The 15,106-nt window shown below is 35.6% G+C and overlaps 2 protein-coding genes and 1 long non-coding RNA gene across 4 annotated transcripts; 2 read left to right on the top strand and 1 right to left on the bottom strand.

The window, feature by feature from the left end:
* The first annotated feature begins 300 nt into the window (after positions 1-300).
* On the top strand, positions 301-7,522 carry LOC116013476 (4-coumarate--CoA ligase 2-like). Its single transcript, XM_031253257.1, has 6 exons — positions 301-1,518; positions 5,683-5,881; positions 5,959-6,104; positions 6,345-6,412; positions 6,522-6,627; positions 7,160-7,522. The coding sequence occupies exons 1-6, from the start codon at positions 457-459 to the stop codon at positions 7,286-7,288; spliced, it is 1,710 nt and encodes a 569-aa protein (XP_031109117.1). The 5' UTR covers positions 301-456; the 3' UTR covers positions 7,289-7,522.
* Positions 7,523-8,205: 683 nt separating this feature from the next.
* On the bottom strand, positions 8,206-13,307 carry LOC116013417 (D-xylose-proton symporter-like 2). Of its 2 annotated transcripts, none has more exons than XM_031253157.1 (15): positions 13,047-13,307; positions 12,901-12,960; positions 12,699-12,799; positions 12,088-12,166; positions 11,875-11,934; positions 11,676-11,742; positions 11,460-11,584; positions 11,028-11,129; positions 10,570-10,938; positions 10,435-10,482; positions 10,260-10,322; positions 9,804-9,884; positions 9,209-9,307; positions 8,977-9,114; positions 8,206-8,537 (listed from the first exon to the last, which is right to left on the bottom strand). In XM_031253157.1, exons 2-15 carry the CDS (start codon positions 12,946-12,948, stop codon positions 8,403-8,405), a joined length of 1,515 nt encoding a protein of 504 aa, XP_031109017.1. In that variant the 5' UTR covers positions 12,949-12,960; positions 13,047-13,307; the 3' UTR covers positions 8,206-8,402. The 2 variants fall into 2 exon arrangements, with proteins under 2 accessions (XP_031109017.1, XP_031109018.1); XM_031253158.1 differs by having other exon boundaries at positions 13,140-13,307.
* On the top strand, positions 8,474-9,109 carry LOC116013418. The gene is made up of 2 exons (XR_004097246.1): positions 8,474-8,577; positions 8,904-9,109. It is a non-coding gene; the product is annotated as an uncharacterized LOC116013418 (long non-coding RNA).
* Positions 13,308-15,106: the final 1,799 nt, after the last annotated feature.

Raw genomic sequence — 15,106 nt, 5'->3', positions numbered from 1 at the left:
TCCACAATATATTGTGGACCATGGTCCACCATATAATTTGCGCAAATGAGAGGAAGTTCAAACTTTAATGAGAATATTGACTCTTTGTACTCTAATAGGTTAAGAAATTATTTATGAACAAATGTTACATTGTAATAGAGCGAATAGTATTAAAAAAAAATAGTTGACATTTCTAATGTGAAATGACGATTGTATCCCTATAGAGCTTTGTTGTCCGGAGAGTTCACCCATTGTTGATCCCATTCCCATCCACCAGCCTCTAATAAGGTTGCATTGCCACGCTCCACCTACCACCCTCTCCCCCTCGTGTTTATATTATTATTCCTCCCTTCCCTCCCCTGTCCCATCTTCTTACTTCTCAGAGCTCACACTTCAATTCTCTGAATCTCCATTACCCTTTCATCACTTTCCACAATACAATAAAACACAGAATTGCGGAATTACCAGAAAGGAAAGATGCTATCTGTGGAAACTCAGAAGGCAGAGCTTGAAGTTGCAGATTCTGGGAAGACACAAGCACAGTCTTCCCAGATTCATATTTTCCGATCGAGGTTGCCGGATATACCCATCCCCAATCAAATCCCACTCCATACTTATTGTTTCCAGAATCTGGCCGAGTACCGGGACCGGACATGTCTCATCGTGGGTTCCACCGGAAAAACATATTCCTTCGCCGAAACCCATTTGATTTGCCGGAAAGTAGCGTCGGGATTGGCGAAACTCGGGGTTAAGAAGGGGGATGTGATTATGACCCTATTCCAGAACTGCCCGGAGTTTGTTTTCTCCTTCATGGGGGCTTCTATGATCGGCGCGGTCACCACCACGGCCAACCCTTTCTACACCAAAGCCGAGATTTTTAAGCAGATGAGTGCTTCCAAGGCGAAGGTTGTCATTACCCAATCTGTGTACGTAGAAAAGCTGAAAGATTCCGGCGAGGAGTACCCTAAAATCGGGGAGGATTTCTCGGTGGTCACCACCGATGACCCGCCGGAAAATTGCTTGCATTTCTCGGTGCTGTCGGAGGCCGACGACGAGGATATGCCGGCGACGGTGGAAATCGCCCCTGACGACGCCGTGGCTCTGCCGTTCTCTTCCGGGACTACCGGGCTGCCGAAAGGAGTGGTGTTGACCCACAAGAGCTTGATCACCAGCGTGGCCCAGCAAGTCGACGGCGAGAACCCGAACTTATACCTCAAAGAGAACGACGTCGTTCTGTGCGTGCTACCATTGTTCCACATATTTTCCCTCAACTCCGTTCTCCTCTGCTCCCTCCGAGCAGGGGCGGCGGTGCTGCTGATGCAGAAATTCGAAATCAAATCGTTGCTGGAGCTGATAGAGAAGCACCGGGTGTCCGTGGCGGCGGTGGTGCCGCCGCTGGTCTTGGCGCTGGCCAAGAATCCGATCGTGGATTCCTACGATTTGAGCTCGATTCGGGTGGTGCTCTCCGGCGCGGCGCCGCTGGGGAAGGAGCTGGAGGAGGCGCTCCATCAGAGAGTCCCTCAGGCCATTTTTGGTCAGGTAAACACTCTGTCGCTGTCACTTTCATTTATTTTTGTCACATATTTCTCCAACCACTATTCACTTATCTTCTCTCATGCTTTATGAGTGAGCTTTCCTAGCTAAAGCTCTAATTATTTTCAATTTATTGTCCCTAACAATTAGGTCCCATTACCTGGCTCTAATACCAAATTGAATTATGTGTTCCATCCAACTAAAAACTCAAGCTGATAGTTGCTCTGCACATTTATATTTATATGCTCGCTAGGGTAACCGTGTTGGAAATTCAACTTTTTCGAAAAGAATATATGATAAATGTATTCTTGATGGAATAAAATTATCTGTATATGTCTTTATTTTATTAATTTTTTTAAAATAATAACTTAACATTTCTTTTTACAAATCAATTTTAATTTAGAAAGTTTTAAAAAAAAAAAAAAGTAGAAATAAACGAAATAATAGTAAGCTATTCAAAGATTAGACTAATTAGAGTTTTCCCCTCCTCCCAATGGAATATATATATATATATATATATATATAGAGTAGTGCTGCTGATGAGAGTAATAATGTCTGTCGGCTGTATTTTTGGTGGTAGCATGTTCGGACAATTGAACAAGTAAATGTGATAGGTGAGTTTCTCTACCCCTTTTAAGAAGACAATAATCAACTTGAAAATGAAATTAATTGCCATATAGAATTATATATCATTCATTTTTTTTTATTTAAAAGTACACAAAAATACCATAAAACATCTTAACATTTTTTAAAAACTCAATATTCAAGTAGGTACAATTGAAGGGTATGATAGAATCTTAATGATAATTGATTTATTAATTTAAAATTACATAATATCGTAATTTTTTTTTTTAAATGTAAGTATTTTATTAGATATAGTTGAGGGTTATGATAACAGAAATTAATTTGGAGGCTATATTTCAAGCCGTCTAGAAGGGAGATAAGGACGAGAGTGGGGTTGGGTCTTGTAGAATACCACACAAGATTAGGTTGCATGGAAAATTGATGTGTTGATAAGCTGATCAATTCCATACGAAAAGCCATTAGCATGAGAGTGCAGCTAATAAATTCATGGGTCCAGACTATATATAGGGGCGTTCTCTAATGGGAACAGGTGTCAGGAGAGAAATAAGAACGATCCACAGTCGTCCACGTGTCCATATCAACAAATCAGATGTAATTTTAAAAAAACGACGCGGTGACATTTTCATAAATATCTCGAACTTTGGTGCAAGTAAATGTGTTATAAGTGTAAGTAGTTGGTGTACAGTTGCAAGTAAAAAGTGCAAGTAAAATCACTTACAAGTGCACATATTTTCACTTACAAGTGCAAGTAATTTGCCTTGTTAACATTCGTGCAACTAGGTGCAACTAATTATACCATTAGGTGCACTAGTTATAACATTAGGTGAATTTAGTATTGATGCTGAATGTACATTTTACTTGCACATGTAATACATTTTACATGCAATTGTGCACCTATTTTCACGTACAAATACAAGTAATTACCTTGTTAACATTCATGCACCTATGTGCACCTAGTTATAACCTTAGGTGCAACTACATCTGGACACGTGACGCGTGGCGATTGGTCCGCAATTCTCTCATGGGCGGTGCGTTCTCATTTGAACGCAGTCCTCTCTCTCTCTCTCTCTCTCTATATATATATATATATATATATATATATATATATATATATATATATATATATATATATATATATATATATATATATCAGAGTGTTCAACAACTAAAGGTCACTTTAATGATTAATCACTCAGCGAACGAGTACATTGAACAATTTAAGTGCAGGCATGAGTGCCCATGCTATGTACTTCTAAAAAAATAAAAAGGATTTTAGCATTAAAACTTAATCTCTTCTTTCTTTCACAACAACTAAAGAAAAGTTCATAACAAATCGTTAGGGGTGTTTAGTTGCAATAAAAGAATTAGAAGAGAAAGAAATTGTAATTTCACGGGAAAAAGATAGTGTGATAAAAACGTGGGAATTTAAAATATGTCCACATGTGTTTTCAAAAAAGTATATGCTATTCTAATTTGTGAAAATGAGACATCAATTTTAAATTAGAAATGAGAAATATAATTTTATTCTAAGGATATTTTTTTCTTCGCATGCACTATGAAATTAAAAATATCAGGAGAAGGCATGAAATTTTAATATTGTGAATATGAAAGAATTATAATTCTGCAAAATTGTAATTCTTTCTAACTAAACAATGAAATTTTCTTTATCTTTAAAATTAGGTGAGAATGAATTTTAATTCTCTAAGAAATGAAATTTTAATTCCCTCCCATCAAAAGTATTTGAATGGTCTAATAATGTTGCGTGTAATTTATAGAATCTGAATTTCAAAATAAGAATCTCAGAGAATATTTTGGGATCCAATTTATAGAAAGTACAACTGCAAACCAAAGATCTTTTGTAAAAAAAATTACTCCGTAGGTCGTTGAGGTGTCAATCAACGTGGCATGTTCACGTGGTTTGGTAAAATTTTAATGTTACTTTACAATTTACCCTTATCCTTTACTACAAATATAATTTATTTTTAATATATTAGGTAACCAGAGCTTCTGCTGTGCTTGCAGAGTTGCATATAATGTCTTAAATTTACTTTTAATATACTGTCATTGTATTAAAATTATTCTGTAGACTCATGATAGCGTCAATTAATTTATAGTAGCTGAGGAAAATAAAGTTTTAGTTTATATAAGGTTGTGAAAATGAAATTTATATTAAGAAAAAATTACATATTTCTTGGTTATATTATATTTCTTGATTTGTTAGAAGTACTAGAAAAATATATAACTATATTGAAATCGTAATATTTTATTATTTTTAATATTTAAATGTATTAAGTACTAAAAATCGAGGTTGGCAATAATATAAAAATATGATGACACTTTTGTTACTATTTTAAATGAGTGGCCATAAAATTGAATTTTAATAATGTAGACATTATTATAGATTAGATATTATTTTGTAAAGGATCATGAGTAATTTAAAAATATATTTTTAAAAGAAGCGTAGATATAAAATTATAAAGTAAGCTATACCACCCAAAATAAAAATAGCCTCGGAGTAAGGGTGAACAGAATTCATAAATTAGAAGGTAGAGAAAACATTGGAAATCGGTGAACGTGGGAATGCAGGAACCAGATGATGCATATAGAGATATAGTATGATTTAAGGTTGTTATCACGTGTCCCAGATTTGACGATTAATGGTCCCCATTAACAAATGAAAACGATTGTGATAAGATTCAAAATTAAAAAATTTCTCCTATAAAATAGAATTAATTTCAAGAATGATTATTTGACTATTAACTATTAATTTTCATCGTCTTTTAAATAGATTATAAATGGTTCATTGACTATTAATATTTACTAATTTTCATCTTCAACTTTCAATTTGATATATAAATGGTTACTTGACAATTGCTTTTGTTTAAAATTTGGTCATCTAGTTAAACATTAATTTAGTAAATATTAAATTTAAGGGTAATAATATTAAAATTTGGTTCTTTACATTTCCACTACATTTTCACTAATGATGAACTAGAGTGAACCCAATTTGTTCAATAAGATGTCAATTTTTATATTATTATTCTTAAATTTAACATTTTTTAAATGAATATTTAATTGAAGGACAAAATTTTGTACAAAATCAATCATCTAGGGACCATTTATTATCGAATGATTTGATAAAAAGGTCGAATAATCAAAGATCATTTATAAGTCAAATGATAAAAATCAGTAAATGTTATCTCGAAAAGTATTTCTAAACAAATTTTTTTTTCAGAGTATAAGACTAAGGTATTTAGCAAGTTTGAAGTTTTTTTTAGTACTACTGACTCTATTACAATGTAGTTGTAACCCACTCCCATCATCCATGTGGGAATGTTAATCGGGACACCGGATGCCACTTGACCACAAGGTCTTTGGCATTATTAGTGAAAGTCATTATAATTTATAATCATGATTACTTAACATGTAGCCCACGTTAGCTCATAGAAATTTGGAAATGCATTTAAAGCTGATCTAACAATAGTGTTAGAAAATTCCTCACTCTGTTTTTAATATGGAGTAACAAATTTATATTTGGTGAAATTATAATTTTAATAAGTAAAAATAAATTATTTGGGGGTGCAGGGTTATGGAATGACTGAGGCAGGGCCAGTATTGTCAATGTGTCCGGCATTCGCGAAGCAGGCGCTGCCTGCTAAATCCGGCTCCTGCGGCTCAGTAGTGAGGAACGCGGAGCTGATGGTGGTAGACCCGGAAACCGGCTGCTCCCTTGGCCGCAACCAACCCGGAGAGATTTGCATACGCGGCTCTCAAATCATGAAAGGTACGCTGAGCTTTAACTTCTCAATTCAATCATATCGTTAAGCACCTTCAATTGAATTTCAATTTCAATTGGTTCAGAGTATTTGAATGATCCGGCGGCCACCGCTCGGACTATTGACGTGGATGGCTGGCTCCACACCGGCGACATTGGCTATGTAGACGATGACGATGAAGTTTTCATCGTCGACAGAGTCAAAGAACTCATCAAATTCAAAGGCTTTCAGGTATACATACTTACCACTACGCCAAAAGTTATAGCTCACGTTCAAGGCATAACTTTATCATTTGCCATTACATTTTCAAGAGGAAAAGTGTTGGGCTTGACTCTTCACTAGTTTCTGCCTCACAATCCCCTAAGTACCAATTGGTGGATACACTACCAGCTACCTAGCTTTCATGTTTTCCCCTTTCAAAATTCAAAAATTATATTATAAGTTATGTTTTTGGAAATTAAAAATGTTTAGGTGCCACCAGCTGAGCTTGAGGCTCTGCTTCTGAGCCACCCGATGATTGCAGATGCTGCTGTCGTACCGTAAGTCAATACTATCTACTAAAGTTCATCAATGAAATGCATGATTAGGTGTCCATTATATATTACTTAGTTTGAGATATTAATTGGAGTAGTAAAAATTAATTTGCAGGCAAAAAGATGATGCAGCCGGAGAAGTCCCTGTTGCGTTTGTGGTTCGATCCTCGGATGGATTTGATCTCACTGAAGAAGCTGTAAAGGAATTTATTGCCAAACAGGTGCCTACCCTTTTTCGCCACCACAATTCAAAACAAGTATTATATTTTTATTTTGACCTGACCTGATTGTGAGACAGCCATTCATTATTGCATAGACCATGGTCCACACAGCTGTGTGGACCATAAATAAAAAGTACATTTTTAATATACTAAAAGTACATTATTTTTGTACATAAAGTATATTATTTAAATACTGAAAGTACATTATTTAATATATACAATGAAATAATGTATTTTCAGTACAAAAATAATGTACTTTTAGTATAATAAAAATGTACCTTATATTCGTGATCCACCCAATAATTTGCCTGAAACGGCAGTCCCACTGAAAAATCACTCAACTAGGGCCGTAAATGAGCCAACCAAGCTCGAGCTTGGATTTGCTCGAGCTCGAGTAGAACTTTGATTAGCGACTCGATTCATTTACACCCTTGCACTCAAGATTTGTATATCTAGTTTATCCACACATATAGTACGTGAAACTAGGGCCTTAACCAGAATTGTGGGTTTCTTTTTTGTATAAAATATACAGGTGGTATTTTATAAGAAGTTACACAAGGTATACTTTATTCATGCAATTCCAAAATCAGCATCCGGAAAAATATTGAGAAAAGATCTCCGGGAAAAACTACAAGCTGCGCCACCTTCCACGCCGCAATAAGATTGTGTTGCTCCGCCACCTAGCTTCCACGCAGTAGGATTCAGAGTATGCTGTTTGAATTTTATGGTAACAGTTAGTTGATGATTCTTGTGCCCAAATTTGTGTGCGTGTTTTAATAAAATTTGTAGCATTATATTGTTGAAAGTATTCTTTACATTTTAATGGAACGTACTTTTGCTTAATGTGCATGGGCTACTACTATCTTCCTTAATGTATTTTTTATTTAATGGTTAATATATAATTTATTACTATTGCATTTTATGATGCCCAATGTTTAAATATAACAAAATCGTTGAGGAGAGCGTTGTGTACTAATAATTAATCCAGAAAATATAATGGTCCTCTGATTTTTGAGCTAGTATTGCTTTTAGTTATCGACTTTTAATTTCAATTATTATTATGTAGATTATGTTATCAAATAATATGCATTCACTACATAAATAATGTACTTCTAGTATATTAAAAATGTAAATTATATTCAAAAAAAAGTATATTATTTTATATATTGTATATTCAGTACACGAATAATATACTTTTAATATATTAAAATGTATTTTTTATTCGAATCATTTTATTCATTTAATTATGTATCATATTTTGCTATGAATATTTCTATCGTATTCTGAACTACTTTGATTTTTCACCCTTAGTTGTCAAGATTTCTAGTTCTGCCTTGTTCGTAAGTTTTGTTATATAAATTTTTATTAAAAATTAACTTATTACGGAATATTTATTAAAATAATAATGTGATTGTTTGTGAAATTATTTAACTTTAAATTATTTGTTCATTTTTATAAAATATAATAATTGTTTTTATAAAGACACTGATGCGATTATTAATAGTTTTGTATTTAAAATAACACCTAGAAATTTTTTCCATAATTATTAATGTAGGTAAAATTGTTAAAAACTACACGTAATAGTAAATTTCATTTTACATAATTTAATTTTTAGTTATGAAAATACATGTTAACTTCACGTCAAGTCTGTTTATTTTTGTTGTACAACGTGTATATAAAATGATAGGAATGTGCCATAATACATTTCAGTTACATATTTGGTTATGTGATAATTGGACAGTTTATAAATGACGATGCATCATCCCAAGGAATATTCAGGTGAGATATTTGGCCTCGATCTCCTCTAACGTCAGCCCCTTCGTCTCCGGTATGATAAAGAAGACAAAAATAACAGCCACAATAGCTATGACACCAAATATGAAAAACACGTTTCCAGCTCCCACCAACTCCTGCATCCACCAATATAATAAAAATTAGAGAACAAGCCAGGTAACCCAGCCAAGATGACAAGAGATTCACACTTATAGTCCGTAAGGACAGTCCAGGTGGTAAGAGTGCTCTACCTACAACCGAGAGGTTAGAAGTTCGATCCTTAAACCCTTGGGTTTGAGCCGATCAACTATGGGTAACCTAGGCTGGTTTACCTCATTGTGGTCCTTTACCGGCTAGGGTCACAGGGCGAGGAAAAAATCTCGTTAAAAGAAGAGATTCACACTTGTAATTATAAAGTTACGAGTTTAAATCTGTCTCCTTGATTTAAGCCGGTCAACTATAGGTAAACTAGACTGATTTATTTCCTTGTAATCTTTTGACAGCTAAGATCACAAGACGGGATTTAATCCAATATTGAATGATCAATCAATAACTCGATCTCAACGATTTGAGTACCTCCATAGGAGAAAATGCAAATGTCACGAGAGCGTTGGTTCCGAAGTTGACAAGAACCGCAATGCTCAAACCACGCCCTCTCACTCTCAGAGGAAAGATCTCCGAAATCATCAACCAACCAATTGGACCAAAAGATAACTGCAATGTACAACTCAAGAGGTGGCATTATTACACCCTTCCATGTTACAAAATACACATCATATATCAAGATTAAGAATTCTGAGTTGTTTACCTGGTAACATCCCACATACAATAGCAAAGCAATGACGGCAACCGGCGGCACATTGCCTAGAAAGGTGTAATATGATCCCAGAAGAAATAGTGCTACTGCCTGCCAGATTAGACACCAATGGGTTTTAAGTCGGGAGGACAGAATTAGAGAATAAATGAATTGTAGTTCCGTGGAAATGAAATAGGAGTTGAAATTACATTTGGTAGGGAGGAATAGAATTATTGAAAATCATAAAGGAAAAAGTGATATAAAGACTAATTGTTTAATAATAATAGTCAAGGGTAATTTAGTCATTTTCCTGTTTTCCCCGTACCCCGAATTGGAATTCCCAGAGGGGGTGTATGAATGAGGGAATTGCAATTCCTCCGACCAACCAAACAATGTAGTTTCACTAGCCAAAGAATTACTCCGTACATTGCAAAAGAATTGCAATTACATTGTACCAAACAGGCCATTAAGGGCATTTTAAGATATATATTGATCAAGATTATTATGAAATCACCAGTATAAATAAGAATATAAAATGTACTCCTAACAAATTCAGTTAATCACAGTTCATGGAAAATCAGAAACTTCTGATATAAAGAGATCTTACAATGCCAGAGACACCTCCAAGTAGCAAAGGTCTTCTCCCAAGTCTATCGACAACTACAACCGCCACACCTGTCATAATCAGCTGAAAAAAACAAAATGCAACCCGAACTAATCATTTAAGTAACATTATTATATAGTGAAACCATGCAAAAAAAAAAAAAAGCTACATCCTGTTGAAGCAGAACAGGTCGAATTTCAGCCAAATGCAGAAAAAAACACGAGGACACAAGAAGGGAACTAGAAAATGGGTCGGTTTTTAAGAAATATGATATAAAGTGAAGGAAGCAATAGCTCTATTGAATGCAGATTGCAGATGCTCATGAGTTTTATCAAACACTGATGACGTGAAAGCAAACAGTTTCGAACAGATTGGAGAGCATGAAAAGTGGACAGTCATAAAAGAAAATCATAAACCCAAAGAAAAAAAAGAGGAGTTAATTCTTCCTCAGGAGACCACCTTCAGCAACCCAAGAAAGATCGACGCCCTTGTGGCATCAGCTGCCGCAGCAAATCCTGCATCCTATAATTTTGCAACAGGTCAGTACAGTTCAAGAAAGAAAGGAGGGAGGGAAACCGGAAAATTTTGGTATGAAAAACTACATCACAACTCTTGCCCTATCTAGCAGATGTACCTGGAAAATTTTTGCAGCATAATACAGAACACTCGGTTGCCCAGTAATCTGCATTTAGTGAGTAAAGATACATGCCATAATTACACTCACTGTGTTATATAATTGAAATCAGAGCCTACGAAAAGTAAAAGATACCTGTTGGAACAAGATTAGTCCAGCACCAATCGTTAGGGCTTTCAAGCACTTCCCTTGAAACATTTCTCCCATTGTGGCCTCTTTTTCTTCACTTAAATGAGAAAGCTCAGACAGAATTTCATCTACTTGATGATGTGCCGAATCACCAATTGTTGCACCCCTCAACCGGCACAAGCAACTTACAGCTGTCTCTCGTAAACCCGGCATATCACCCTTCCCTTGAATAGCACATAGCAGAATCCATCTAGGTGATGCGGGAAGCCACCACATTCCAATACCCATAATAATTGATATTGGGACACTAACTCCATACATATACCGCCAACCAGCAACAACTTCCACCATAAGGCTGCCAACTGTATAGCCTAACTGCATATTGCCATTCAGAAATATAAACAGATTAGGTTTCCAAGGTTTGAGCAGGAGTAAAATAGATTCCACTAGCTCACACTACTTACTAGCATTCCAAAGACTATGAGGAACTCTTTAAGAGAAATAAGCAGCCCTCTTATCTGGCTCGGTGATGTCTCAGCAATGTACATAGGAGCAGCATGCATTGCCTGTCACATATGAAAAAAATAAAAATCATAAATCAGAAGTCAAATATGTAGCCTTTTGTATATCATCAGTTCTTCATAAACTTTTAGGTGCGCTAAGCACCACCAACTATCAGTTTAACTGTATACTGGTTACCAGTTCAAGCTGTAGAACTCCTGTTCATTGTAAAATTAACAATCCAAATTACTCTTTGGGTGATGAGCATTTGTGTCGCAGCACCTTAACATGGAATTTGGGGTAAACTATACATATAAATGTCTCTATATATTCACAAGCAAATAACAAGGGAAAAAAAAGTTGATAAAAATATAAATTTGCTGGAAGTATCTTACCAACCCAATTCCTACACCATAAACAAAACGCCCAATCACCATAACAACATAGACTGGTGCGAATGCTGTTATCAAGGCTCCAATAAGATATAGTACAGAAGACAGCATCAATTCCCTTCTTCGTCCTACAATTTAATATAACGATATAGAATTCATATGGTGAAATATGAGATCAATTGTTGGCATGAAACTCTCATTGGAGAAGTTAAAACTAACCTAGGAAGTCAGCAATGTTGAAGGCCAGTAAAGAACCAATTAAAGCACCATAAAGTGAACCACTAGTCTGTAATGATCAATGGGCAATACAAAGTAACAAATATCAGATTATACCAGGCAGAAGATCAAGTTAAAGAAAATATCAGATTATACCAGGCACAGGTAACTGGAAAATAATAAATAGAGACGAAAGGCTTACTATGAGACCAATTTGCACAGATGACAAGTCATACCACGAAATCCCACTTGATGTGGCAGACTGCAGAATATAGTAAAGATTGACAGGTTAACATTGTAATTAACTTATTTACTAGTTTTAACATGTACCAGTAAAGTTGTCATGATAGTGAAGAGACCTTAATCCATTAAAGGGCTGAATCAGAAAACACAAAATAAAAAATAAAAGGAGCACCTCTATGGAAATTGTGGCACAGGATGTAGCGCCAATATCATAACCATAGAGCAGTCCTCCAAAAGCAGGGAACAGAAACCTGAAACATTTAGTTGATTATAACAATTACTAGGAAAAATGAAAATAAGAAGTTCTGGGCATCATTAATAAACACCAAGCTACCAAACTGCAAAAGATTGAAACTCATTTCAAGAGTTAAAAACCTTCAGTAGTCAGCCATCAAAGACTATATTTCCTCAAGCTATTCTCTTTAGTAGCCTCACTTGACCTTAGATTAGCATTTTCAAGTTTATTACTTTTTCCAATAAATCTTATAGTTTTCACAACACATCATAATCTCATATAATTAACACATTTACTAACTTCTATAAGGAATCCAACATAAACCCTTTTAGAAGAGTCAACATCCTGTTAAGTTTTATAAATGTGGGTATCTCTATTTGACAACAATCCACCTAAAATTACTTCATTATGCTCAAAGAATTTGGATTTAGCAGCCCCAAAAACCATTTCGATGCTGAAATATAATACTCTGGAAAGTAAACAAACAAGCAAAAGAGCAGAGTGTGAGTCAACTCAATCTGAAATTTGGGGGCGGAGGAGAAACTCACGGCAGTATACAGGCCACCACAGAGTAATTCTCGACATGTGGTTGTTGGCCAAAAAGGAGAGGCTCTTGAACACTTCCAATCTCGCCGGACGACTTCCCGGGCTAGGTTTGTTAGTTGGAAACAATTAAATTTCACCCAAAAAATATCGAAAATTTGTAATTTGAAAAAAAAAAAAAATAGATAAATAAACGAGAAGAAGAACCTGTCCGATGGAAGAGAGAGTGGGCTGCTCTGGATCATCTGTTGCCATTTTCGCTAATTCCTAGAGGATTGGCAAAAAGCCTTAATTATATCGAGAGCAATTACCAGGAAAGGAAATGGGCATTGGGGAAGTGGAAAAATGAATACCCAAAAATAAAAAAAACAGTTTTAATTTCTTCAGCAGCAGAAGGTGATATCGGGTTTATCGTGTATGAATGAACTACTATGAAAAGCATCAACCTAATGGAATGTGGAATGGTGACAGATTCTACCGCGCCGTGTAATATGGCAACAGGTCAAATTGTCTACAAACACAGAAATTTTTTAGAATTTTCTTTTGAGTAGTTGGGAATAGGGAGTTGAATAATGTGTACATGAAGGAGAAAGATGACCATCAACTAATAAAGTAGTTAGCTCCTAACTAGGTGAGGTTAGAGGTTCTTGATGGCTTGATGTGGCAACTTTATCCATCATTGGTCTTGGATGGCAATTGGCAGCTATCATTGTCTTGCCATTTCATTCCCGACTGTTCTGCTCTTCAATGGAGTATAATCTAGAACCATATGAATGGAATGAATGAATATATGTCAAATCAAGATGAACCGGCTACATTCTTTCTTTTCTTTTCAATAAAAATAAATAAGGAAAAATTAGAGAAAATTGTCATTTTGGTCTACTGACTATATAGGGGTCATCTTAATTGCAGCCCACGACTTTCAAAAGTGTTAATTGCATACCCTGACTATTCAATTTTTGTCAATTTTGGTAACGGCGCCGGATTTTAAAACAATGAGGGTATTTTAGTCATTTCACATCTTGTTCTTCTTCTTCGGCGAACCAATTTTTTATGCTTCTTCTCTGGTAGACCAGGCAGCCGTGGATTTGTCTCCAGCGAAACCATCTGTTCTTCCTCTTCTCCAGCCAAGCTTCTTCTCGTCAATGTCGTCGAGAAGCTGCATTGCCACCAAGCTTCGCGGCCGTCAAGCTAACCAACCCGTTCAGATCTGCTGCCAGACCTCTAAAATAACCCAACCCAACCCGTTCAGACCTACTGCTGCCAAGCTCCGTCGCCGTCGACTTCACCAGATCTGTTGCTGTCGTTGAGGAGCTGTTCACTGTTGGTTACTGATTTGCTGGAGTTCCCATCGACGAGAGAAGGGAAGGAGAGCCACCGCCATCCACCACAGCTGCTGCTCGCCGAGGGAGGACCGTCGTCGCCGTGTCCGGTCACCCGCGTCGACTTGTCGTCGAGGAGCTGCATCGCCGGAGAAAAGTGGTAACTCGCCGGAGAAGAATAAATAGGGTGTGAAATGACTAAAATGCCTTTATTATTTTAAGGTTTAAGAAAATCCGGCGACATTTAGCCGGCAATTTGGCCGGAGTGACCAAAATTGACAAAAATTGAATAGTCAAGGTATGCAATTAACACTTTTGAAAGTCGTGAAGTGCAATTAAGAGGATCCCTATAGTCAGTAGACCAAAATGACAATTTTCTCTAAAAATTATATAGTATAAATAAGATGCATTTGTTATTCTAGAAAAGTTGAAGTTTAGAAAGAAGTTGAATAAACTTTACACAATTTTAAGTATATCAAAAAGTTGTATACTTCTACGAAACAGAAGTCTTTACTTGTTTTGCTTTGTGAAGATATGTAGTTAAAGTTTTAGTAAGATGTTTGAATGATTTTGTGTTTGTGTGTGAAGTATGGATCAAGAATATAAGAGCTTAAAGTAAACGACAGATGTATTTATACTGGTTCAACGGGTAATGTGCATTGGAAGAAGGGACAATGTGCACTGGAAGGCAAAAAATGCGTACGGGAGGCACAAAGATGTGAAACAAGCAATATATAATATAGGATCTTCAACACAAATCATAAACGACCATACATAATAAACAAACAAGCAATATTCAACTCAAATTAGTAATTAGTGATCAAGATTAATTGATCTTTAAAAAAAAAAAGTTCGTCATCTACAATTAAAAAAAAATGCTATGGAAGACACAACAATGTGCACAGGAAGGCTCAACAATATGCATTCTAAGGCAAACAATATTCACTACGAAGGCACAACATTGTGCTCTGAAAGGCATAACAATGTACTTTGTATGGCATAACAATGTGCATTAGAAGAAGGAACAATGTGCACTAGAAGAAGGAACAATGTGCACTGGAAGGCAAAAAAAAAAAAAAAAAAAAAAAAAA

This window comes from Ipomoea triloba, chromosome 3 (genome assembly GCF_003576645.1).
Source record: "Ipomoea triloba cultivar NCNSP0323 chromosome 3, ASM357664v1".
NCBI lineage: Eukaryota > Viridiplantae > Streptophyta > Magnoliopsida > Solanales > Convolvulaceae > Ipomoea > Ipomoea triloba.
This window is presented reverse-complemented; position numbering and strand designations above follow the sequence as displayed.